Here is a 26,812-nt window from a genome sequence, read left to right on the forward strand (position 1 = left end):
CCACAGTTTCAGTGAGCGCAATAGAACATTATTTTGAGGCACACCGCTACTTTAAATAGATTCAGCTCCTCTGCTAAATTTACTGGTTCAGAAAGACATTAGTAATTGTACATTAAAACACAGAATAAATCCCTTCAGATTTATGGGGTTACACATCAATGTCTCTCACCTGCAAATAAAGGACAATTAATAAAGTTAAAATGAAAACATTTTCTCAAAAATGTGTGCGGGGGATTGAACCTATGATGCCTTAAATGTTTTGGGTACTTTTCAAGCGTTACAGTCACCGCCTGCACTGAAAGGGTAAACCCGTAAATCACCACAAATTTGCAGAACCATATCACATTAATATTTATTGCATGTTAATGTGACAATGTTACTTTGTAGGTTTCTAAATGTCACCCTTTTACCTGAGTTCATAACTTATAGGAAAAAGAAGCTATACTTACGAATACTGCGTTAGACGTTCCAAATTATTATTCATGTTGATTGGATATGTCTCACCTAGATGAAACAGCTTTTCTAAGGCCTCGTAAATGAAAATGATGCAGATCAGCGCGGCAAACGCTTCCTCGGTGAACCGGGTAATGTAACAGACGAGGGAACTTGCATCAGTGGCAACCAGGACGATGCAATTAAAGGCTGTCCAGAGCCCTATACTTGCTCTTAAAGAGAGGTATGACAGGCCATATTCCCTACACACACAAAAAGACATTTCTAAAATCATATCCTATTTACAAAGAACATTGTTACATCCTAATATTCCAACTGTTGAAATTAAAATACATATAAGAATTAAGCACTACAACTCATCATGAATCACACTACATACCTATACCAAGGCATATTTATTCAATAAGGCCCCTATTAACAATGCTGTAAATCCACTTCCCTGTGACGTACTGTAGTGGCGACGGTTATTCTAAAACAAACCAGTGGCAATCACCAACAGGACCCAGGTACATGCTGGATACATGCTGAAACATTTCAGTGACATTTCTGCAGAGACTAATGGCCCATCGGAATAACAGCGGGGGTCCCTGGCAGTCCCATTCAAACTGAATGGGACTGCCAGGGACCCCTGCTGTGTTAATCCAATGGGCCATTAGCCTCTGCAGAAATGTCACTGAAATGTGTCAGCGTGTACCCAGCTAGTTTAAGGCAAGTTTAAGGCCAGTTTTAGAATACTCGTTGTCTCATCTGCAGTAGAAGAGATCACCTTTGTTCAATGGAACAGGACAAAAATGTTCTTAGGCACAGGGAATTAACTGTACAACGTACTGAATAAGGTCTTACATTCAGTAGTTTGTATGTTTCTGTGAAAGCATACAGTATCTCACAAGATTATCAGAATTGTTTAGCAACCTCCATATTGATAGCGCTCATCTCTTTCCACCTGCTCAGAACTGCCCTCTTGTTCATTAATTTAAACGTAGCTGAAGACACATTCTGTATGTCCACACATAATGAAACACACCAAGGTGGAGCCTTCCATTCAAATAGTCACCATCATTATAGTATCCCATGGCTTACATATTCCTTTAAATTACTATGCATGATATAACAATTTCTCTACAGCTATCCTCTTACGTGAACGATTTTATCTCTATAAAACTGATATCAATTTTACAAAATGTTTAATTTAAAAAAAAAAGTACTATGTTTAATGGATTAACTGTAGCATAAAGAAACAAAGGTCCATGTCAAGGAATACAAAGAGGTTCGGAAAAAGCACATACTTTAAAAACAAAGTACAATACCACAGGTACCTAATGTAATTTAGCAAAATACTAATTAGACTTACTTGCAAAATTTGAATAATATCTTTTCAAAAACCAGCACCGGTCCGGTGCTTCCTAAGATTGTTAGGGGTTGTCCACCAAAGAGCGAAAAAGCTATTCCAGTCATTGACGCTCCAAAGAGAGATTCTATTGCACTCTAGATAAGGGAAAACATATGCATACATGGGTTCAGTGGTCCCAAGTTCCATTCATGTACTAAGAAAATATAATTTTTTTAAATACAGTTAACTGATTAAGCAGGATTATGTCATACAGATGCAGCAAGACTTACTGTCCCCGTCACAGAGACAATGTGCGAGATCACAGCCGCGTGAACACTGGGCACCGCCGGCAGAAATACTTGTGGGGTTGTTTATGTAATTGCAATCAGTATGTGTGTCCAGCAGATGACGCACTGAATATCTTCACCTATGAAACCCAGGGCAGCAAATTGCAAATAAATGCCGGGGATTTACACTTAGTTTTGTGCGGCACCAAAACCAGTAAGTCTTGCTACATCTGTACAGCAGGATTCATTTATTGCATGCGGCAGATTGCGCATTGCACATTGTACAGTATCTTTGCCCAAGCATGCTACAGTATCATTAGGTTTAAGTTAAGTTTCATTAGGTTTCATTCTACGTTTCACTAGGTGTAAGTTAAGGTACAACACCTACTATACGACCTTCAGTTGCTTCTCCAAGGAGACCTCCAAACGTGATAACAGGAGACATGCAAGCACAGTAGAGAAATAGAAACGAAGCTAAACACTGTAAACTAAAAGCATCCTTGAAGTCACTCCAGAAGAACGGGACTTTTCTCTTGACATCTAACACCAGGCCCCCAAACAACCTAGAGTAAAGATAGAAATAATGATACTTTTCTTAAAAGAAAACACCAGAGAAGAACCGACATGGAAGCTCCATGCAATGTATGTTAGAAATGGGGTGAAAAGCATTCAGGAACATATTTACTAAATGGTGCATAATGCCTTCTCTCTCACATTCCATTGTGACCTTGCAGCAGAGGGTAAATGGGAAGCATTGTAGATTTTCCATAGTTTTAGATGTTACATTATACACATTATTGCATCTTACTGCCAATCACAAAATATATTTCATAGTGGGTGGCTGTTCAACTACATCTGAACTAACCTTCCAGTTCTTTGCAGCTCGGGTCCACTATGCCCTTCATGTTCCTCTGTCTCACCTAGTGCTGCTGTGCCATTTGGCACTCCTGGAGTTTTACGTTTCTCCTAAAAGAAAGGACCAACAAATGCAATTAGGTTAACAATATGTATTACTAAGTGTTCATTTTATCCTAACAAGGAGGTGAGTCCTTGGATACAGTGGTCATGCCAACATTGCATGCAGACTTCCCATTATATATATATATATATATATATATATATATATGCATGTCTTAGACGGGTCTGCAACCCTGTCTTTCCCCATTATCGCCCAGCACACAGCACTTCCACTGCAGCAAGGGATTCTGGCAAATGACATGCAAATGAGCACACAGTGCCACCTTTTGTCTCAAGCTCATATTACACGAGCAACCCTTAAGCCAATGCATGCTGCTTTAAACACAGCTTTTAAGCATAGGCTGGGGTGAGATGCAAAGTCAGTAAACCCACTCACAGACATGTTTCAACCTTGATGGGTATCATCAGAGGTTGGTTGCTGGCTATGCTGGTTTGAGACTAAGAGTAGGTATTCACCACATTTATTAAGGTTAGGGTGGGTAAAAAAAAGTGACAAAAATCCTCCACAGTAAAGCTATATGCTTTACTGTGGAGGGTTTTTGTCACTTTTTTTACCCACCCTAACCTTAATAAGTGTGTGTGTGTGTGTGTGTGTGTGTGGTGTGTGGTGTGTGGTGTGTGGTGTGTGGTGTGTGGTGTGTGGTGTGTGGTGTGTGTGTGTGTATACATACACACACACATACACACAGTATATATGTATATATATACAGTATATATATAATATAAAATGATCTACTGTATATACAGTACCCTATTTACCTACCTGAGATGGAACATTTTTGGGGGGTTCAATACGAATAGAAGGGTCCCACTCTCCTGGTGGAAGCACTGTAACCTGATCAAGAAATTCATCTATTCCAGAGACCAAATCATTGCGATCTTTAGCTTTGTATGCAACATCATGGAATACCTGTTGTAACACAAAAAAAATGTATGCATTAGTACACTGTAATCATAGTTCATTAATCATTACGATACAGTATGATTGCATTTACCAAAGGATGAAATAGCATCAACCATCTGACATAATGTAACAGAGTTTTTATTGCATATAAAAATATGCAATCATAAATTAATGTATTTCATGATGTGTGTGTGTAAGACAGAATTCCTCATTGTTTCATCTGGTACTGTAAATTAGATTTCAGCCACATCTCTTTAGCTCCAGAAAGTCTATTAACGACTTGAATTAATTGTCTTATGAAACTGCACCAGACCTGCAAAACGAATTCTGAATAAGGTTTAAGAAATTAATGTGAAAAACAATTTATTACAATGATTAAAATTCTGGCAAATGTTTTTTTTTGGAATTGATATGCAAGAGAAATTGCATTTAGGTATGAAGGGGGTTATTCAGTAAACTGTGATAGTGCCGATTGGGATACTATTGCATGGAAACTCCCATTGTCTTCTCAGGGAGTTTCTGTGCAAAACATGTAGCGTCCAAATCGTCACTATTGCAGTTTAATGGACAACCCCCTTAATTTCAGGTACACGCTTTATATGAATATGCATTCAATATACTGAAAAATATTTCAGAACATACTTTGCTAAAATTTCATTGCGTACTCAAAACGAAACCCAGCAATCTGTTTGAAGCTAGGTTAACAAATCCTAGCAAGTGGAATAAGCTTGGTAACACCATATAATGCATGATCAACACTTTGGGCTATGCATTACACTTTCATCTTTTTTTCCGGTTAATGAAAATATAAAGTAGATAATGAAATATTGAGCACATTTTCTTTACAAAAATATTTATATTCTAAGAATTATCTTACAGAGCCATTAAAAGCCCCATACTCTCCCAGATGGTTACACATGCATTATCATTGCGAGCTAAAGGCACGACATGTTACCGGCTCATTAGAGAAATATATTGTTCATCTTTATACTGTAGTTGCTAGAACAATACAATAGTTTGTCTGCTGTGTGATGCTCAGTTCTCACAGGGCTTCCAAAATATGTTGCTTCAACTGTTTGCCATTTATTATTAACTAGCTGTTCTTCCAACCTATTTACTGTACAACTTGAGGCCTTTTAATGGGAAAAAACAATCCTTCATGTTTTGTGATATTTTGCACTGAAACCAGGAGAGCCCAGTGGCGATTGTATTCTTTTGAAGTTAGTATATTTTTGTTTGATGATTTATGAGCTACCATGGGTCTTTTGCATTGTGAATACATTCAGTACTTCAGATGAAAGGGCGGTTTTATTTTTCTGCAAATGATACATGCAGTTTATTAGCATATTGGCCTACTTTTCTTTCCTGTTGGGATGTACTTAAGAAATCTCTATTCAGGTTTATCCAAATCATAAAACTAATTACAAATGTGTGTGATAACACCGTTATAAGTCGTTTTGAATAGTTTGTGTCTTGCTGTAATATTTGTGATACTGCCAGCATGCTTTACAATGTGGCAGTGTTGTTGGCCCTTTTTCAATTGTACATAAATAAGTCTATAGTTGAATGCAAAGGTGGCCAACTCCAGTCCTCAAGAGCCACCAGCAGGTCAGGTTTTCAGGGTGCAGTTGAAGACTGAGCCATTGATTGAGCCACTTGTGCTGGAGCAGGGACCTCCTGAAAACCTGACCTGTTGGTAGCTTTTGAGGACTGGAGTTGGCTACCCCTGGTCTAATGTGCAATCCTTTTTTTAAATCTAAATTACCAGAACACAGAACATGATTGACCAGGGGGCAGAGAGACCAGTTATAGAACTTATTCATTAAATATTTATTCTAAAGAGCGCTCACAGAAACATGGAATTTGATGGCAGATAAGAACCATTTGGTTCACTTAGTCTGTCTATTTTCCTATCTGCTGTAAAACCTCAGAGCCTATTTGATCTTTGGCTTTCTTTCATATGTAGGATAGATATGTTTCCCAATCCTTTTTTAACTCCATTACTGTATTAGCCCCTACCACCTCTGCCGGGAGGCTATCCCATGCATCCACCACCCTTTCTATGAAGTACTTCCTTACATTTCTCCTTAATTTCCCACTCTCCAGCTTCAGAGAAAGACCATTTGTTCTAGTACTTCTCTTTCTTTGGAATATTCTTCTCTCCTGGACTTTTTTTTTTAATCCTTTATGTATTTTAACGTTTCAATAACTTCCCCTCTTCCTACTATTATCTAAGCTGTACATATTAAGCCATATAAGCACAGAGGGACACATTTATAGTGTTGTTGTTCTATAAACCCTCTTCCAGCACGGGAAGGTGTCACCTTCAGGCCGATTCAAGTGACTGGGACATACAGAATTATCTGCTGCTGGAAGGCGACTTATGGCAATGTACCGTTTAGTAAATATGGGGCACAATGTTCACAAAAATATTTGGGGGAGACTGATTGATCCTTGTGGCTGTTTACAAATGAACATTTCATAAACTGATTCACGTGCTGTGCAAAACATAATTTGTATTGGGATATAACCAACACGTACCTCATCTGTCATTAGGGTTGCAATGGATCGCCCAATCTCATGATACTGCTGTCCCTTCCCCAGAGGTCCCAGAAGTATAAACAAAAATCTGCAAAAAGACATTTCACAGAGTAGTAGTTAGATATATCCGTTTGTAAGTAGGCTGGAGAAAGAAGGTCACTGTATAATGCTTCCCCGTGCTTGGGTTTGTCACATGATTCCGATGTTATTACGTAAGGAGAAAAGATACATTGAAAATGCACAATGGTCAGACAGTGACTGTCACACAGAATTAGAAAAGTAAATACCTTAATAGATGAATATAGCATTAGAATACATTTGAAATATTAAAAGCGTAGGTATAATCTTAAAATATAATAAACTAAAGACAGAAAAAGCAGAAACGCAATTATTAAAACAAACAATGTTTCATTGTAGGTTTCCATTGTAGAGCTCTAGTCAAAGCAAAGAACTGCAGGGGAACTAATCAAAATGAAATGGGTGTGGAATAGGAGGTAACATGATAAAACAACAGAATGTTAATACAGAAAAGAGATACATCTGATGCATCAATGATATCGGCACAATTAGCTGGAGGATGCTCTTAGTGAAAGAACATTGCTTCTGAAGCAGGTTAACAAGGTCTAAATCCCAATAGCCAAAAAAAAACTACAAGATTGACACACATCAAAATTCACTGAAACCCAACATTTTATCATTATTAACCATTTATTATTATGTATATTTTGCAGCATAAAAGCCTGTACATGTTGAACTATTTTTAATATTTGGGGTTTTAGCTAAGTATTTTGGCAAAAGTATAATAAGCTGGCCCATTACACCAATGAAACCTCAGTACAGGCAAGTTCTACTGTAACTTCTAATTTAGCTTTTTATTTTTACCTTGTCCTCTGACCTTAATTCCTCCTTCTTCTTGCTTTCATTTTAAAGGATACACGATGGGAAGAAAATAACAGAGCACAACCAGGGATATCCAAGATACTCGCTACATGAGTATCCATTCATACTTTATAGACAACCTGTTCTGTATACGGTCTTTAGCATGACACATCTATAGTTTTTCATTTTAATGGAGACAGACTGTCTGACATACAAACGTAATACAAGGTAAAAAATAGTTAAATTAGAAGTTTGGACTGAGCTAGGGTTACCTTTTCTTGGTGGGCTAGTTTATCATACTTTGGCCAAAATATGAAACTAAAATCCCAATTTCAATGAAATATTAGAAATATTTGAAAGCAGTAATCCCCACTACTCAGTTTTTTTTTTTTTTTTTTTTTTTTTAATTTTTTGTTTTTATAGGACAGGAACATGCGTGGTCCCCTGGAGCTATATGAAAAAACAAGAAAAGGGGCTAGTGGTATTCATATTACAACCTATTAAATGTGGCCATGCCTGAGAGTCAACGTTAGTTCATCGTATCCTTCAGCAAATACCCTTTTCTCTGTGATACAAAGAAATATATTGTCAATTATTGAGGACAGGCTGTCATTATAACTGCACATTATATATGCTACAGTGCTGTATACACAAGCAGTCTGACATAAATACGCATCACTTTTATTTCAACAGTAATGTTTCTGTGCTTCTTTGCAGTGGCTGAAAATTGAAAAGGTAGCTCATACTTTGTAAACAAAGTGCTTAATAACAAATTCAAAACAACTAGACATGCTGTTGTATGAAATTAATTAGACGAATTAGAGCATGGATGATTACATCTGCATTCATGTCTAAAGTCATGTGTCCATGTTCACAATAAGCAGAACATACCTTGTTGGAATGGGCACTTCAGTAAGACCTGAAATTAGGACTGCTGGAGACAGTCTGACAAAAGCAACTATGGCCCGGTCTAGAAATTCCAGTTCACCAACTAGAATATTTGAAGCTTCTGCTCCTGGGGGAATTTTTTTCATAAAATGTAAGTCAAACTAAAGAGAAAAAAAAACATAAGTTATAAACTCTCCAAAGGTCCCTTTATGAACAGAGATCAGCACTCTACTCTTTCCTAGATCTGTCTCAGCATCTCCCCTCATGAAATCCCTCTCCTGGCTTCCTATCAAATCCTGCATCTCACACTCCATTCTTCTCCTCACTTTTAAAGCTTTACATTCTTCTGCCCCTCCTTACATCTCAGTCCTAATTTCTCGGTATGCACCATCCAGACTCTTGCGTTCTTCTCAAGGATGTCTTCTTTCTACCCCCTTTGTATCTAAAGCCCTCTCCCACCTTAAACCTTTTTCACTGACTGCCCCACACCTCTGGAATGCCCTTCCCCTCAGTACCCGACTAGCACCCTCTCTATCCACCTTTAAGACCCAAATTAAGACACACTTGCTTAAAGAAGCATATGAATAGCACTGTGGATATTCTGAACACATGATACATAAAGCTTGGCCCCCTGCAGACGCACTTACCAGAACTCCCTCCTACTGTCTCTGTACGTTCTCCCTACCTAACAATTAGACTGTAAGCTCCTCGGGGCAGGGACTCCTCTTCCTTAATGTTACTTTTATGTCTAAAGCACTTATTCCCATGATCTGTTATTTATATTATCTGTTATTTATTGGATTACCACATGTATTACTACTGTGAAGCACTATGTACATTAATGGCGCTATATAAATAAAGACATACAATACAATACAATACATCAAAAAATAACACATGTTCAAACGTTGGCTACTAAGAGGTTATCATTATGGGTGGGAACTTAAGTTTTGATTATAAAAATGTTTCGAGTTTTGGTTTTGCCAAGTTTGGGAAATTATTATTTTTCTATATTTTTTAACATCAAAAGAAATTGATATTTGGTTGATTTTTTTAAAACGTTGACATCTCTGCAAAAGTTTGACCAGTTTAATAAAAGAAAATATTTGTTCCAAAGTTCCACTCAAACGTCTGAACCCACAAAAATACCCTTCTTTAGATATTATGGTTTTTAATGTGTATGGATGATGTGTTGGATTAATTTACACCGAAAAGGGAATACAGCTCAACCCCGTTATAGCGCAATCCGCTATAACGCGGATCCGCATATAACGTGGTTTGTGCGTGGACCCCGAATATTTATTAAAAAATGTTGGGGTTTTTTGCGCACACACCCACTGCGCACACACTGCACTCCACACACTCACAGTACACACTGCACACACTCACAGCACTGCACACACTCGCAGCACACTGCTCACACTAAACACACACATAACCCCCCCTACCTTTGGTGTCGGCTGCTGGCGGGGATCGGTGCAGAGTTGGCGGGAGGGAACTGAGCGGCGCTGGCGGGGGTGATCGGAGCGGGGCTGGTGGGGGGTTGAGGCTGCTGGGGATGTGCGAGGGGAGTTACGGTGGTTTCTGGGGGACGTGTAGGGCTGCCGGTGCCTCACTCCACCTCTTCCTCCCTCCCCCTGATAGGGTGCGCGGTGGCCATTTTTTTAATATTAGCGCGACCCCGGTTATAGCGCGGTTGGATCGGGTGGCCCCCGAGGACCGCGCTATAATGGGTTGAGCTGTGTTGATCATTTTTCAATTACTGATTTTGTTACAAGTAAATCACAGGACAAACAGACTCAGACACACAAACCATTTGACAGATAGTTCAAATGTAATGTTTGTATTAAAATTGGTTAGGTCTCATTTCAGCTTATACTTCTGTCTTTACATAACTCATTGAAACTTGCTGTTCTATGTAGCATGAACAAATGGCAATTAAACATTTCATACGTTCAATGTTGGAAACTCATGCCTTTAAGTAAGTGTATTTTAAAATAATTTTTAGGTTGTCTCGAAAATGTTTACAAATATTATAAATTGATTTCAAACCATGATAGGGTATGTATACATATTACATTATAATAGAGGAGGAAGGGCACCTCCTCCTTCCTTCATCCTAATCTGTCCTTTCTAAATACATTGTAACTTGGTATAGCTATGAACCAATCCTGATTTTCATTGTACCATGTCTAAGTAATAATCACAATATCCAAGTTGTCCCTGGTCATTATTGCAATTAGTTTGGGGATTTAGTTTCCCAAATTACAAGCCTTTGTACACATTGCCTGAAGGTTTGTGTTACTCCTTTTCCTCAATCCTTCCTGTTTCCCCTGTAAATATCCCTCTGCCTGTGTTGGTCTTTTCCCTTTTAAGTTGTTTTCTGTTCCTCTGGATAGGTTTGCTGCTGTAACATCTCACCCAATTACCACCTCTTTCCGAGGGAAAGTAGGGGGGGGGGCAGTTGTATTTATTCTGACTCATTTGACTGCCCCTCAACTAGTTTAAATACTTGAAGCATATGAACTACTCACTGAGTATTCTGGTCCCACAACAAGGTGAATGCGGGACATCTCTTTTATATAGACCCATATCCCTCCAGGTAGAACATCTATGCCCAATAAATCAAAATCCCTCCTGTTCACACCACTTTCTAAACCACACATTAAAGTCTCTGGTGTGAAAAGCCCGCCATTATCCCTAGCTGTCAATGATAGGATGTATTTATTTATGTATGTACAGTTTATTGTACCAGTCCTATATATGTTATTCTTAATGTATGTAAAACAGTGATGTAGCGCTCTGTTCAAGAGAGTGGACCTGCAGGGGTCAACTCTCTCTTGCAAAAGGAGCTGTAACCACATCAGAGTTTGGTATTGTAGACCTTGACGCTGTGATGGGATTAGGTCCATTGTTGAGGAACCAGGGATAGTTTGTGAAGGCTGTGTGCTGACAGAGGTGAAATAACGGACAGGAAGTCAGCAGAAGGGATCAGAGGAGACCCAGTGCAGGGTCCTGGAGCATCCTGAGGAGCTGCGGTCTGTGTGGGTCGAGTGTTGGCCTGAGCTGTTTGGAATGAAGCAATAGTGGGGAATTTAAAACTGCTAACTAGCGAAGAGCAAGGCAATGCTGCCACTACTGCCGAGGACAGCATAGCACATTGGGAAATCATATCGGGGTAAGATTTCAGATGGAGGTCCCCACACCTAGGACCACCTTCTTGCCATGGTGACGCATCGCCACAAGCCGCCGAAGACAAGTTAAGGGATATACAGAGGTCTCGCGTGCTCCCCCGGCATTAATTAAAATGTTGTGGGGAAGAGCGGGAGCGCCCCTCTCTGTAAGCGCTGCGCCCACCCCCCCCCCAGAAAATTTCACGCTACCTCCAGTTTGCACAGCCTTGGTCTAGTGTACTGAGCCCCGGTGTATTTGTCCTGGTCTCCCGTGACAGTACATGCCTGAGAGCTGTCGCTAAATCCTCCTGAACGATCCTAATCTCATTCCTAGCAAGGTCATTAGTTCCTAGGTGGACAATGACATCTCCCTTGTCTTGCTGCCTTAATAATTCCCATAAATCTGCCTCATATCTCTGTGAGCTGTAGCTTCAGGTGAACACCTTACCTCCCTCTTCCCCTCACTACCTGCTACTAAATCTATACCTGTTACAGTGGAATCACCCAAGAGGACTTGTCTACTATTCTTGGATCCCATTTTCCTCACTGTTTCTTACCTATTAATTCCAGAACCCCCCACCGCCTCCCCCACTGCAGTAGGTGCCTCTGTGGTGCAGTTTGGCCCTGCTTGTTGTCACGGGAGACTCCTGTGGCGGGAAGGATCACGGTGGCCGAAACAACAGAAGCGTAGTAGGGGGTCACAATCAGAGGTCTGAGGCAGGCGGCAGATAGCGTAGTCGGGTGACAAGTAGGGATCCGAGGCAGGTGGCAGATAGCGTAGTCTGGTAACAAGCAGGGGTCCGAGGCAGGCGGCTGATAACGTAGTCAGGTAGCAAGCAGAGGTCAGCAACGAGGAGACTGGAACAGGACAGGGGAGCAGGGACTGAGACCGGGGAGCAGGGACTGAGACCGGGGAGCAGGGACTGAGACCAAGGAACAAACAGGGACAAGCCAAATTACCAGCAAGGGCCTTTACTATGAACAGAATCAGGTACAGGAACAGGTCAGGATCAGAGACAGAAGCATGTGCATAGGAGTCTGACTCAAAACAAAGGCAAGGGAAAAAACAGGAAGCAGAACTATAAGACAGAGAGAGGAGCAACAAGAAGACAGACAGACAGAGGAACCCAGAGCAAACAGAAAGCAGCAGCACACCCGGTGGACAAGGAAAGAACTATGGCTAGGCAGGAGGTCTAGGAGACCCTGACACTAGTACAGTATAGGAGTTATGCAGCAGCACAGATTGCGGGATGTGCCTGCAATCTACAACCCTCACTCTGCCAGTGCCCACAGTGGTCCATACTTTCCTCCTCCTTTGAGGCCTCTGGTGCCTTTGTGGTGCAAGAGGATGCCCAAAAAATGCCTATTTCAGCCTTAAGACTAGCAATCTCCTTCTGCAACATACAGTAGAAAAATGCCTACAGATGAGACAGTATCTGAACCTCCAGAATGTCTTATGGAATAATACTGCCTTACATCCACTGCAGTGGACAACATCAAACATTTGTAGCAACTGTATATGCTATTGTCAATGCTTTGGACAACTCCTTCTATGTTCAAACTTCTGCTTGTATTATAATCTCTATTCATTACAAGTGTCTTACAATTGATGCAAATCCTTAGTCAGGGGAGTTTATGTTATTGATACAGTACATTCAGATAATAACTCTGATAAGGGGAATATCAACACAATCCTGCGTTAACTGCTATTGACTTCAATTGCAATTAACGCAGGATCAAGCTCCAATGCCCCTTATCGGTAAATAGTGAGTCACGGCTACTCATGTTTCCAGACAAATATTTGAAGCGTTTACCTACTGTATGCATCAATTTCAAGCAATAAAGGGTTGCAGTTGCCTTATATTGCACTACGCAAACGGTTCTTTTTTCAACCAAGAGTGCCAAACAGTTTGATATGTCATTAACATGTCTTTATTCATCTAAACACAAAACAGAGTGACCCAATTCCAACATAAACTGTTAAAATGGACATTTTTTTATTACATTTCAGCAGCCATCTGTCTGAGATATCAGCACATATTCTCTGTTAACATTTAAAAGATTATTCATGCAAATTCCCTTGGCATTTAACCAGAGTTTGGGAATACAGTACCAAAGATGGCTTTATTTTGTAAAATATTTATACACCTAGTGTTCCAAAAAATAAAAGTAATATACATATAATAACAAACCAGACAAATATAAATCTAAGTTTCACAGGCTTATTTTAAATCCCGTTGAATTGTTTCAATGGATTTTGGTATTTTTAACAGAAGTACTGCATCACAATATGTACATGCTTTTCAAGATTCTTACATGTACAGTATACTGTATGTGTTGCTTGCATGATAAAACCAACATATTTAGAGTGAAACAACTATTCCTCTTGAATGTTTTTAATTAGAATATTTGCCAAAACGACAACTTGAATGAAAAAAATTGTACATTCTTTACAGTATATGCAACTTTCATAGATTTTTATTTTAGAAGAAAAAGTAATATTACTTGTCACCATCCAAAAATACCCTTATGATGCCATGCTAGGTACTCACTTTCCAAGTGTAATTATCTTTAATTGTGGGAAAATCTGATTGCTATATGTTATTGTAAGTGCTTACAATGAAAACAGGAGGAAGCAAAACAGTACTTAAGTACTTACAAATGTCTAAAAATGTCAAAAGTGCTTCAAGTCCCCTTTTTAAGAATGTAAAATGTATGTACAGAATATATGTACTGTATTTATATTTTTGTTTATGTTGCGCCATCCAGGTAAATAGCCCTTTACAATACACGTTACATAATATTATAACACAATGGGAATAAGCGCTTCGGGCAGAACAATAGGAAAAGGAGTCCCTTCCCTGAAGAGCTTACATTCACATATTTTCATGAAACGAAAATTGAATATACCTTTATTTATGTGTTAAAAGAACATGATTTTAAACTGTGTTTATAAGAATGAATTAATCTTTGGTGGTCGGCAGTGTAGGGCTAAACAATATTTTCCAGGATTGCCCTGTTTTGGTGTATTTTCAGATTCTGAAAACTAACCTTTACTGTTTGAACCAAAGGCAGAATACATATTTCTGTACCACTCACCTTGGTAACATCAAGAGTACTGTTTTCTCTGCTGACATCATTTTTATGTTCAATGCAGGACGGAGCAGACTGCGGAGATACAAGCTGACCTGCTAGAGAGTAAATGGTGTTATTTTACAATTTCTTACAGCTTAATGTGAAGAAATGATTCAGAAAAAGGAGGCTCGGGGCCAGCAACTTGGAATGCCCCTAGCAGGGTGTCTAAAAGGATAATATGTGGCAAACCTGGGTGCTAAGGCAAAAATAATCTGGTCAGGAAACAAGACTAGTAGATAGGCAATAGCCAAGCACACCAAAAACAAGAGATCAAGTAAATGCAAAAAAAGGCGATTTAATGACCAAAGAGTGATTCAAGCATCCGAAATGATGGATGCTTGGGTGACTCTTTAGTCGTTAAATTGCCTTTTTTGCATTTAATTGATCTCTAGTTTTTGGTGTGCTTGGCTATTGTCTATCAAGAAATGCTTCAGGCCATGTTCTGTCTACAAAGTGTATGACAAAGCAATATACATACTGTATGTGTCCTACAAGCTATATGAAATATAACCTTTTATGTTCTGTTACTTTGTGATTTGAAGCAGAATACAATACAAAAACACTAATGAAAGCACCAGTCTTATTCTTCTTCTTCAATGCTGGTGGAACCACCAGTGTAATGCAGGGCACGTCCCTCCAGCTCTGAATCAGTTGAAAAGCAGAGTGATTTACCTTGGGATACTCAAACCAAAGCAGGAGAAATATTTGAAAAATACAACCCAATATACACTATAACATCATATCAGACATCAAAAAGAAAATAAATGTCTAAATTCCATGCCATAGTCTCCATTTGAAATATTTAATATTTTTGAATATACTTTTAAGGGTGCATTCCTGTCTATACAGGATTTGTCCTTATACTCTACATATTTTGATAAAGGGGATCCCCATATGTCCCAGAATGATCTTCTTGTGAAAAAAAGGAAGCTCACCAAACTACTTTTAGCTTAGGCCACTCATAAACCTACTGAAAATGGCATGCATTTTAGATAGTGCTACCAGAATTAGCTGCCACGTTCGTGTATAGGTTCTTTATTCTTCAGTGAGCCTCATCACCAAAAGTAAGACATGTTATTGATAATGTAGACCACAGAGTACCTTGGGTTGGACTCCTTTGTCTAAATATAAAAAAGGGAACAAAGTCCGTACAGATATTGTTGAACTTTTAAGGATGTGATTGTTTTTTTTGGAGGATAATAAATGTACTTATATACACAGAATTTATAAGGTCCAAAGGATTTGAGAGGTGAGATTTGGGGAACATAGACCAAATATTTATGTTTGAATGGAAATAATCTGCTTAAAGTGAGAGGTTCAAAGGACCATTTGAACCACTGATGCTAATAATGAGGGAGAATGACTTCCAATGAGGGCGATTCACTGCAAATAAATAAAACTTTAAAGGTCTGTGTATACAGCTGGAAAAATACATTGAAGAGCGTCAAGCTCTTAAATATATAACATACGCTGGTAATGATTTAACACGTCACTTCCCACCTATGGCTTGTATCCATTTATCAAGCTTAGAACTGTAACACCATCTGTTACTTTATTGTGTTAGCAATTATAATGTAAGGTATTAATCTAATTAACTAAATGTGTCTTTTTGAGAATTATAAAATGAATATCAGTTCTTCCATATAAATCCTCAATAACGTAGAGGGGAGTCTTACTCTGCTATTTTTGAGAAAAGTTGCCAAGCAAACAATATTGTTATGAGCAATTTAACACAGCACTCAAGAAGCAGATCTCAAAAAAACTATTCTGTAGTAATCCTCCACTCGGACCGGACCAGATTGTAATTGAAAACACTAGTGAAGCTACAGTTGTCAAGAGCCAAGGAACCCAGTGTGATAGATTTAAGGGTCTGGACCAAAACGAAACAATTTCTTAGAAGGCTATGAAACCACTAATGCTAAAATGAGAGACTGCGTTCCAGTGAGTGTGAGTTACTTTCAATCACAGAAAGTGGCCTTGACATGCTTGGAGCTTGCCAGTCCCACAGAAATGTTCAGACGTAATGTCGGAATCTACTGTAGGTTAATAATGATGGTTGACCAAAAACATTGCTACCCAATGGTCCACTTTATGGCAACTTCCTATGTTATGCTATCAATCCATTTATATCTGGGGCTGCACCAAACAACTCAGGGTTTAGAAACGTTTCAAATCTCTGCAAAAGAAGACATTTAGTTAAAGTTCTTTGAAGTTGGATAGGCCAATAATTCATTGTTTTAAAGTGCTGTTTAGAGCTATCTAGCAAGGATGCTGCTAACTGTTGCTGTAAGGTGTTTTGAGACTATTTTACTATTTGGGGTTTAAATTGTGAAAATTTTTATTTTAACTATTGAAATCATGTCCATGATATTTATGTATGTTATCTACATATCTTACCTTTCCCATTGGGTTCCACTCTACTTGTAAATCTCACACCTACACCCCCATAAATTAATAGAGGCTCAATCAAATATTGATATAGCATCACAGAAAACAGATTCAATAATTACAGCCCTTCTGTTGACCTCAAAACAGAATATATTTTTTTAGAATGGAAGAGTATTAGAACCCTATAAAAGAAGAGTGACCCAACAGTTTGAAAAGCTCCATGAAAATAATATCCACACAGCTTTGATCATCTCTCAGAGCTAAACAAAGCTCTACTTTGCTCTGGTTATTTCTGCTGGGTCCCCCAAACTAACACGCTACTGCAGCTCAGCCCAGGGATTTTCATACATTGTCTGACCATTAGTAGTTTCCAGTGAAACATTTAGAGCTTTTTGTAGGTTTAAGGTGAGCTATCTGCTGTTAACCCTTTGTTATGTATGGATTCTCTACTTTTATATGGAGATATCAAGAATAACCTTAAACAGCGCACTCTGCTAATTAGGTCTATTCGATTCTGTTGCATTTTAATGGCAGATGATACTCTATTTAGATTTTATAAAGCAAATGATCTTCCATAGCAAAGGGAAGCACACCCACATCTCCATTACACAAGTATTTGTATGCAAAGCCAAAACGTGAGGAAAAAGAGTGTTAATGCAAAATGAAAAAAACTATTTAAGTTTCATGCCCTCAATCTGAATGGTTAAAAGTCAATGTTTATTACATACAACAAATTGAAATTGTGATGACTGTTATACAATTACTATATTAATGCATTTTAGACCAGGGAGATTTTCCCCATCAATTTTATTATGTCAGGGGTGCGCAAACGTTTGACCCTGTGCCCCCCCCCCCTCCCACCTTCTCACCTCCTGCAAGGCTCCGGTGCTGCAGGGTCATGTGATGCCGGTTACCATGGCGACATGGCGACGAAGATCAGGTCGGAGAAGCTGCAGAAGCCTTGCGCGGTCCCCCCGGACTTAATTTAAGTGCCTTGGGGGAGAACGCGGGACCTCTGTAGCTGCCGACCCCCCCCCTGGAAATTCTCCTGCCCCCCACTTTGCGCACCCCTGGATTATGTAATGCAGACTTTAAAGACCCAAGAAATCCCCATAGGTATACCTGTAGCCATCTCTTATTAACGTGCCGTTTGCCCTACTTACTTTCCAAAACTTGATTGGCTGATTTTTTTCTCCTCCAACTTCTTGTGTCCTTAGTGTGTACAATATGATGATGTTCCTTGTCAATTGTTAGCCATCCAGGGATAAGCCATGCAATAAAACTAATGTAGCAATTCCTTATTCACATTTCCAAAATTTACACAACATTGCTCTGTTAGAATTATTAGAAATTGAATATAATGCAAACACCTTTGCCATCACCATTAAAGCAGTTTGCATAGCTTTATAAATATAGGCTTGTGTGTTGATTAATGATGACATTTTCTAAATCTGTGTGCTATCTGAATAATGAATACTTCTATCTTATATTAACACTCATTTATGTGTTATTATTTATGTTCCTTTTGCCTATGCTATATACCCAGTAGCTGCATGCAAGAGGATAATCCCATAGACACACATTCAAATTAACCTAGAGCCCAACAGTATACATTTTTTACACTACCTCGAAAACCTTCAACGAACTTTTAGAGAGCCCAAGGGGTAGGAGATGAGGGAGGTACAGAGATGAGATGAGCCTGTTAGAGACACATACAACAAAGACAGAGTAAAATAAAGACAGATAAAGATGAATGAAAAAAACATACAGTACAATACATTAAGGCCCTTATTTACTACTTACTGTTCCATAAGACACCTCCAGGACACTCAAACATAAAATTCTAGTCAATGGGTTGTAAGGTGTCTCCCAGCACTGGAAGGTATCTTATGGAAGAAGATTATTTAGCAAACATGGGCCTATATGTTAACTCAGTCAGTGATGCAGAGGCCTGCAAAGTAATATTTTGCAATGATTTGCCAGCCTCTCAGCACCAAGGAGATTAAACCATTGTCTTCAGAACATTATGGAACAAACAGAGATTAGGTGAAAACGTTAGACACATTAAATTTATTGTGAAAATGATTGATGTCAAGTAAACAAACATATGCAAAAAACAGTAATCCTGGAAGGAAAGCATTAATAGCAAAGGAAATAAATGAGGAAATTAGAAAAGCTAAGCATTTTATGTTGATCTACATGGCAATTTTGCACTGAGAAATAAAAGAGGAAATTCAATTGCTGCGATATTCCTAAATTAAATGAAAACCCCTAAATTGTACGAGCTACAGATGCTGCTGTCCACTTGATGTAAAAGCAAAACTAGGAAAATGCAGAATTCACAAATTATAGAGCTTTTAACAGAAACTTCCACCCTGCAATTAGTCCTTTAATACATATAGTGCTGTATATGCCCAGCTAGGATACAGCTGTAGGATATAAAGTAAGTTGTACAGTTTGCTAATGGTATGAAAAAATGCTGCTTTACTGGAATCCCGTAATTGGCTTTGTTTTTGGGGTTTGCTTTTATGGCAGTTTAGTAATTAAGACAGACCTAATTTGTATCCTCATCTGGCCAGTCCTTAATGTCCATATATATGTTAAACTTTAATGAGTAGCACTATGCTTAAATGTAAGAAAGAGGACAAGCAGATTAAAGTGGAGCAGAGAAACGGCACCAGGTTTTTTAAATCCAAACATTCCATGGTTTTCAGTGGCATTTCTTTGAATTATCTAGTGCAGTTTTTGCACGGTTTTCCCCAATTTTGCAAACTTTGAGACTTTAGTAAATAGACTACATGGTGATTTCTCCAAATTAACATTGTTGATACATTTTTGTTATGTGTCAGAACTCTGTCCCGGGCGTTCTGCAACTCAAACAAGAGATAGAGCAAATCACAGGTACTACAAATTAAGGGCTTGTTCATGAAGCCGGAAACCAATTTAGCGCAATGAATAAAGTTCCTGGTGTTGTAAGCCCTTTGGAAGACAAATCATTGTATGCATGGTAAAATAAATACAATTAACTGGGTTAATTTACTATCTGCAAACATCATAATATACTAACATTTCTTATTTGGTTGGGTGCCTGTATTATCTTTAATTTTCTTTGGTGTATTTTCTATTTGCAGGTGAGTATGAGCAGATATGTGAATTAACTAATAGGTGGCATACATCTCCTTGTAGAAGAGGGACAGTACAGATTGGACTCTTCAGTCAGCTAAAACACAAGGAGTCTCTCTGGCAGTCAGCCATTATGCTCTTCCAACTATAGGGTCTATGTATCAACATGAGGAGAAATGTGTTAAGATGCACTACTCCATTTTTTGGATCAGACCTGTGGCATATGCAAGATCAGTTTGTAACATCTGATACAGTATGTTAGTCTTATGCCACTTCAGATGTGGAGGATTTGGGGGAGGGAGGTAAATAAAAGGCAAAACAAATGGAGCAGAAAGACGCAGACTGTGATACATCTCATCATAATCTGCACCAACTAACTCCTCCTCAAGTCCTCCTACTGACACTTCTCATGGAGCAAGCTAGGGCCGACAGGGGGAAATGGAGCAAAAGGCTGTGATACATACAGAAGGTGCAGTGTATAAATTCTCTGGTTTTATGCCTAAATTAACTTGATACATAGACTCCTATATTTCTAATAGTCAAAGACTGCAACAGTGGCAGGGAGTGTACTACCTTAGCAATATTGGATTAATGATTCCACTTAAGGAGAGACAGAAAGAAGAACATGGAGAAAGTGAAGAAACACATAGAATGGCAGACAAACATGAAATCCATATGTTATCTAGCCTAGTTCCACCTATTAGATCACATATATTAGATTGCACTTGTGGATAGCAGTGGAATATCAGGCATCCTAGCAAGACCCAATTGTCCTATTTTATTTGCCAGCAAAGTCTTATTTTGTGTAACCCTCCCTGCCTGGCATCATCACTACTTCGGTGTAGTAGTGCTGGAAGTGGTCGGCTGGATGATGAAACATAAGGGCACCAGGAGTTTGTATAGTGCAACGTCAATCTTTATTCATGTTCCCAGACATGGGAACACTTCATTTCTATATAAAATAAGATTGACCTCGTTTCATCCATACTGCTATCACTCTTAACACTCCTTGGAAGTACATGCACTTGTCACTGAGAGAACAAGTTGTATTGGACCAGGTCCCCCTTGTTTTGCTTGCTTAGCACTATCCATGTGATCCTGCTATTTCGGGCCCCTTCTGAGATCCTGTCCTGGAGAGGTTATTATAAGCAGGAAACTGACACTTTCTCAGGGGCTATAAACTCTGTATTTGGAGATCCACTTGTGATGCTGATCCCGTGACATTCCAGAACCCTATCTAAACAGCACTCTATGGCATGCCTGCATTCCCTCTCTGGGACCAGCATACTGTATAACTTCTGTGCATGTTTACTGATCCTAACTGTTAAGGCACACTCCCTGCCTCTACCACCCGAGGCTCCTGCTCTCCTCTCCTTCTGGAACCCCTCTCTCAACGGTCCCCCTCTGACTCATATCTCCTCTGACGCAGTTCCATCTGACATCACAGGGTGAAGCCTATTAGCTACTGCTTACTAGTAACTCCCTATATTACATTAGTAACAATTACAAGGAGGGGGGATAACATGTGTACTATAGAAGAGTATATTTTCTTTATTTCCAAGGTAATATCTCACTGTTGTGTTCTCTACATTATCCACAATTAAATCATTTAGGTAGTTTAAAACATTAATACAGGCTGTTGTTTCTTGGAAAACTGTGGTTATGGGTTTGTTCTTAGTTTTGCTCCTTTTAATTAGTTTGTTATTAGTTTTGCTTTGTTTGGCTAAAAACCTATTGTTTGTTTAAGATCTAGTCTTGGTTTGGCTTTGTATCAGATTGTAAGAAGTATTTTGAATGGGGCTTCTAATGGCCATGAACCTTGCAAGTAACTGCAGGAAGAAACAGAATAAATAACAATGTTACAAATGTCACGCTATGGTTCAGAAGGTGGAAAGATAATGTGGGATAAAACAAACTGTATCTGCCAGCTCGTTTTGGGGATAGCCAAAGTTTCACTGTAACATCTTATGTTCCTCTATATTTGGGGTGAATTAAACTAAGCACATACCTTTTGTCGTGATAAGATGTAACTGCAACTTCTAAATACCTCTGTTCTTTGGTGAATGAAAACATACATGTCTCTAGACACTGTAATATACATTTATCTAGCATAAACATTAGGGAGTTGCTGAAAATGTAATACCCGCTTTTGAATGTAGCTATTTTTTACAACTTTTATTCTTTACTGTTCAATTACACACAACAAACTGACCTATGAAAAATAGCCTTGAGACCATTAGGCGACAGGGTGGCATGACCGACGGGGCTAGGCTCCCCACCCCCTTCTCTCTCTGTTTGGACCTCTCCCCTCTTACTGTGGGTAGTGACATGGCGTGGGAAGTGGGGGCCGGGGAGAGGTATTTAGGACCTGGCAGGGGCAGAAAAGCATTCCGCACCCTGCCAGGAAAGTTTACTCACACAGTGATGGTCGCACCGAGTAACCCGGTGCCTGGCTTATTGCCTGTTCTGGGCAGGGCTGGCTTAATGGCGGTGCCGTCAGTGCCATCGCACTGAGCCCTGCACTTACAGAGGCCCTGCACTCTACCCCAAAACACATAAACTGATTGCAGAGGGATAGCGCAGGGCCTCTGTAATTGCCTCTTACCTACCATCCGGCTTCTCCTCTCTGGCATCGCCTCCTCTCTGCAACGTTGCAGCATCACATTGCCATGATAATGTGACATCATGACACCATATGATGTTGTGATATAGTCAAGATAAGGAGATGACGGAGCAAGTAAGAGGCTCCGTGCTCTTCCCCGGCACCGAGCCACGCTAAAATTCAAGCTAGTTCTGGTGGTGGGCCATGATTTGAGTACCATTGGCCTCTACCCGTTGGTGGCGCACTCTGGCAGGGTTGACACTTCTCAGGTTACCTTATGTATTTTAATAAATGCCTCTGCCTTTTGTACCTTCAGACCTTTGTTTGTGTTTATTTATTATATATATATTATTGGGATATGAATACACAGGGCGGGGAGTTTCATTGCAGGCTCCAAGGTCATGAGATGTGAGAGTTTATGATGGGAAGAATAAAACATTAAGAAGACAGCCGTAAACGTGACCCACTTAAAGGTATTTCTTCACCCCAATATATACAACAAAAAAGATACTTTTAGTGGGTAAACAATTATATAAAATTTAGGGGAAAGAAGTGTCTAGCTGCGTTTCACAATGCAGCCTAGTCTAAAGGACTGCAAAAAAGCCACACACTGAAAAAACAAGATGGAAGACAGCACCCAACAACAATGTTTCAGGCCCAATCTGCTTGAGGAGAGGACACATTGTCGTTGTTGCTACCCTATTGAATTAAATGAAGATTCTGCAATTGAATTGAAGCTTGTTCGTTCCTTGTAAGGAGTATGCCATGAATTTTTCACCGAGTGCTGTTTCTCATCTTTTACCAAAAGAAATACTGTAGTAAATTTATATTTAAGCTCACCTGACAAGAAAATCACTCCACACAAACATGACTTACTAAGAATAGGTAACATGAAACATAACACCAAAAGTATGTTTTATGGTGAAAGCCAATGTTGATTGACCACACTGTGATTAACTGGATATGATGCTTTAGTAAAGTATTGTACCATATACCGGTCACTTAGATCTGAACTAAATGCTAACGTATGTTCTATTGTACCAAATGTTGTTAGAATAGGCTGATTTGCATGTGCAGATGGTACCATTTAAACAAAATGAAAATGCAACTTCAAATGCGGTATTAGCAGGGACGTTTTGTATTCTGCCCAATCTTTTCTTAATACCTTCAGAACCTTGGGTATGATCACAACAGTCATACACTGTGATTTGCAGATACTAGAAATATAAAAGAAAGTGATTGTGTTATAAAACCAGCATATGAAAATATGTGTGCATGTTTGCACGTATGGTTGGTTGGTGGAGTACAGATGCTCCTGGTGCTGTTGGTATCGAGGTGTCTGCCTCTTTTTATCCACAGCCCGAAGGGCACTCTGTTCTCCTCTATATAAAATGGTATAGCTTTGTGTATATAGCACACAGAGCATACAGGAATTGAATTTACTTGAACATTAGGCCATGTACCTCTATAACACTGTAATATTAGGCCCTGCCCGTCTATTACACTGTACCTCTATTACTCACTCTCCTTTGTTGCTGAATATGTGTTTGCTTTATATTTAATAAGTAATTACAAATATGGAAAATGTTTCAAATATTTACCTGGAGGAGCCAAAATAAAGAATCCCTCTTTTAATAACACTGCCATGCTTATGTTGCAATATTTATGTTATTAAATACATTTTCTCCAGCTCTTTGAATTAGTTATGTACACAAATGGTACGGATGGCTGCGGAAAAATCCCAGGTTTTTAGATATGTATTTTTTTCCTTTTAACCAATGTGAATTCATCTTCCAATGGCTAATGTTGTACTCTTTATGTAATCCACACCTGCTCTGGTGGTGCTGCCCTATCTTGCCTTTAGCAAAAAGCTTGGAAAAATTATTAATAAATTGCATAGACTAAACATTTACCATAGGCAATTTGTTCACTTCAAATTGTGTAACACTGACTCTGGCTTCAATTACATAAAGAAATTCCATTAAGTTTGCAGTTTTGATTGAAAAATGTAATTACAGTCAAGATGCAAATCTACACATGTTCACACATACGGTACCAACTCCGAAAGAAGGCTTTGCATTGAGACAAAATGTAGGTGTGCAGGAGAATCCACTAAGCAATGATTAATAGGAATCATCTCCAAATCATTTCTAATAGTAATGCTGCTTAAATGTAAATCTCAATGAGAGGTTAATTCAAAATAGGTAACAGTGCAGCAGGTGCATAGAATGGTTCAATACATTTGTTTTGTCTTAACCGAATCAACTTGCAGATTTGGATTTCACAATAGCACTACATTATCTTCTACACTGGATATATATTTTGACTTCTCCTACATACAGCTAGCCTTGGAAGCTACTGTAGGTGTCCACTGATAGTGTTTTTTTAATGATTCAGAAGCTTTGCAGCCAACTAAAACTGTTAGAAATATCACAGAACTTATACCAAGCCATGTTTGCACTGTAAATATTAAAGCTGAATCATTGCTGTGATGTCAATACATAGATTGTAAATGTGTAGGATATCAGTGTGTGTGTGTGTGTGTGTGTGTGTGTGTGTGTGTGTGTGTGTGTGTGTGTGTGTGTGTGTGTGTGTGTGTGTGTGTGTGTGTGTGTGTGTGTGTGTGTGTGTGTGTGTGTGTGTGTGTGTGTGTGTGTGTGTGTGTGTGTGTGTGTGTGTGTGATATATATGCAACCCTGCCTTTCACCATTATCACCAGAATCTCTTGCCGCAGTGGAAGCACTGTATGCTAGGTGATAATGGTGAAAGGCAGGGTTGCAAACATGTCTAAGACATGTGAATGTGCTCACGAGTGATCTTTTTATTTGCTATACGCTACGCGGTGAAGGTTTTTTTGTCGACTTTTTCACCCACCATAACTTATAAAAAGTATAGTATAGTATAATATATATACAGGCATACCCCGGTTTAAGGACACTCACTTTAAGTACACTCACGAGTTAGGACATATCGCCCAATAGGCAAACGGCAGCTCACGCATGCGCCTGTCAGCACGTCCTGAACAGCAATACCAGCTCCCTACCTGTACCGAAGCTGTGCACAAGCGGGGAGACTATAGAGTCTGTTACAAATGCGTTATTTACATCAGTTATGCACTTATATGACGATTGCAGTACAGTACATGCATCGATAAGTGGGAAAATGTTAGTGCTTCACTTTAAGTACATTTTCGCTTTACATACATGCTCCGGTCCCATTGCGTACGTTAATGCGGGGTATGCCTGTATATATATATATATATATATATATATATATATATATATATATATATATATATATATATATATAGTCGGCAAGCCCCCCCAAAGGTCAGGTTTTCAGGAAATTGAGCCAACTGTGCTGAAGCAGGGACTGATGCCACCTATAATGAAGCAGGGATTAAATGAGCCACCTGTGTTCAATAGAGATATCCCGAAAACCTGACCTGTTGGGGGGACTTGTCAACTGGAGTTGAGCACCCCTGCCCTATGGTACCTTACATACAGCACGCAAAAATTAAAACAACGAGTAAAAAAATATTATCGTATTAAAATCAATCATTTTGACTATATTTGTTTCTTCAGAAATGAAGAATGTTTTTCTCTGATTGGGGAAACTCTCATCAGTCGCTTCCTTTGCCCTTAACCTGCCATTGGTCAGGAGAATGGGTGGGAAAGGTATGTTGTCTGTGACAATTCCATCTCAAGAAACAGGGACGTCACACAAAAGAGAGTAACTATGGAAATCACATCCCTCTTATGTTTCAGTCGACCATATTTGCGCAGATTCCTTTCACACGTCATTGTGATTTTTGTCTTGGCTTATACAGCACTTTTAAACAACCAAGTGGATAACCAAGGTTGATTGAAGTGAACACAGTACTGTAGTTAATGTTGAGTACCACGCAGAGATAAGAAAAAAACAAAGAGTGCGCAACCCTCATAATGTATTACTGTATTACAGAGAGAACAGGAAAGCTAAAAAAAGGAGGGGGTAAGAGAAACACAGAGAGAGGGGGAGTGAAAATGACAGAGGGAGAGAGAATGACAGAGGGGGGTGGGGAGAATGAGAGAGAGGGGGGGAGAGAATGAGAGAGAGGGGGGGAGAGAATGAGAGAGAGGGGGAGAGAGA

General features: G+C 39.2%; 1 protein-coding gene across 6 annotated transcripts in view; it reads right to left on the bottom strand.

Annotated features, from left to right (window-relative positions):
* The window catches only part of SLC4A10 (solute carrier family 4 member 10), a 241,770-nt gene that overhangs the window by 49,457 nt on the left and 165,501 nt on the right, over nt 1-26,812 (bottom strand). For 5 of the 6 annotated variants that reach the window (XM_075609249.1, XM_075609245.1, XM_075609248.1 and 2 more), the window contains 8 exons: nt 14,533-14,624; nt 8,264-8,421; nt 6,494-6,581; nt 3,812-3,958; nt 2,936-3,036; nt 2,459-2,633; nt 1,805-1,938; nt 450-695 (listed from right to left, as the gene is read on the bottom strand). In XM_075609249.1, coding sequence (XP_075465364.1) covers nt 450-695; nt 1,805-1,938; nt 2,459-2,633; nt 2,936-3,036; nt 3,812-3,958; nt 6,494-6,581; nt 8,264-8,421; nt 14,533-14,624 — 1,141 coding nt within the window. The remainder of the gene's footprint in view (nt 1-449; nt 696-1,804; nt 1,939-2,458; nt 2,634-2,935; nt 3,037-3,811; nt 3,959-6,493; nt 6,582-8,263; nt 8,422-14,532; nt 14,625-26,812) is intronic. The other variant, XM_075609247.1, reaches the window with a different exon arrangement.

Source organism: Ascaphus truei, chromosome 7, assembly GCF_040206685.1.
Source record: "Ascaphus truei isolate aAscTru1 chromosome 7, aAscTru1.hap1, whole genome shotgun sequence".
Classification (NCBI taxonomy): Eukaryota; Metazoa; Chordata; class Amphibia; order Anura; family Ascaphidae; genus Ascaphus; species Ascaphus truei.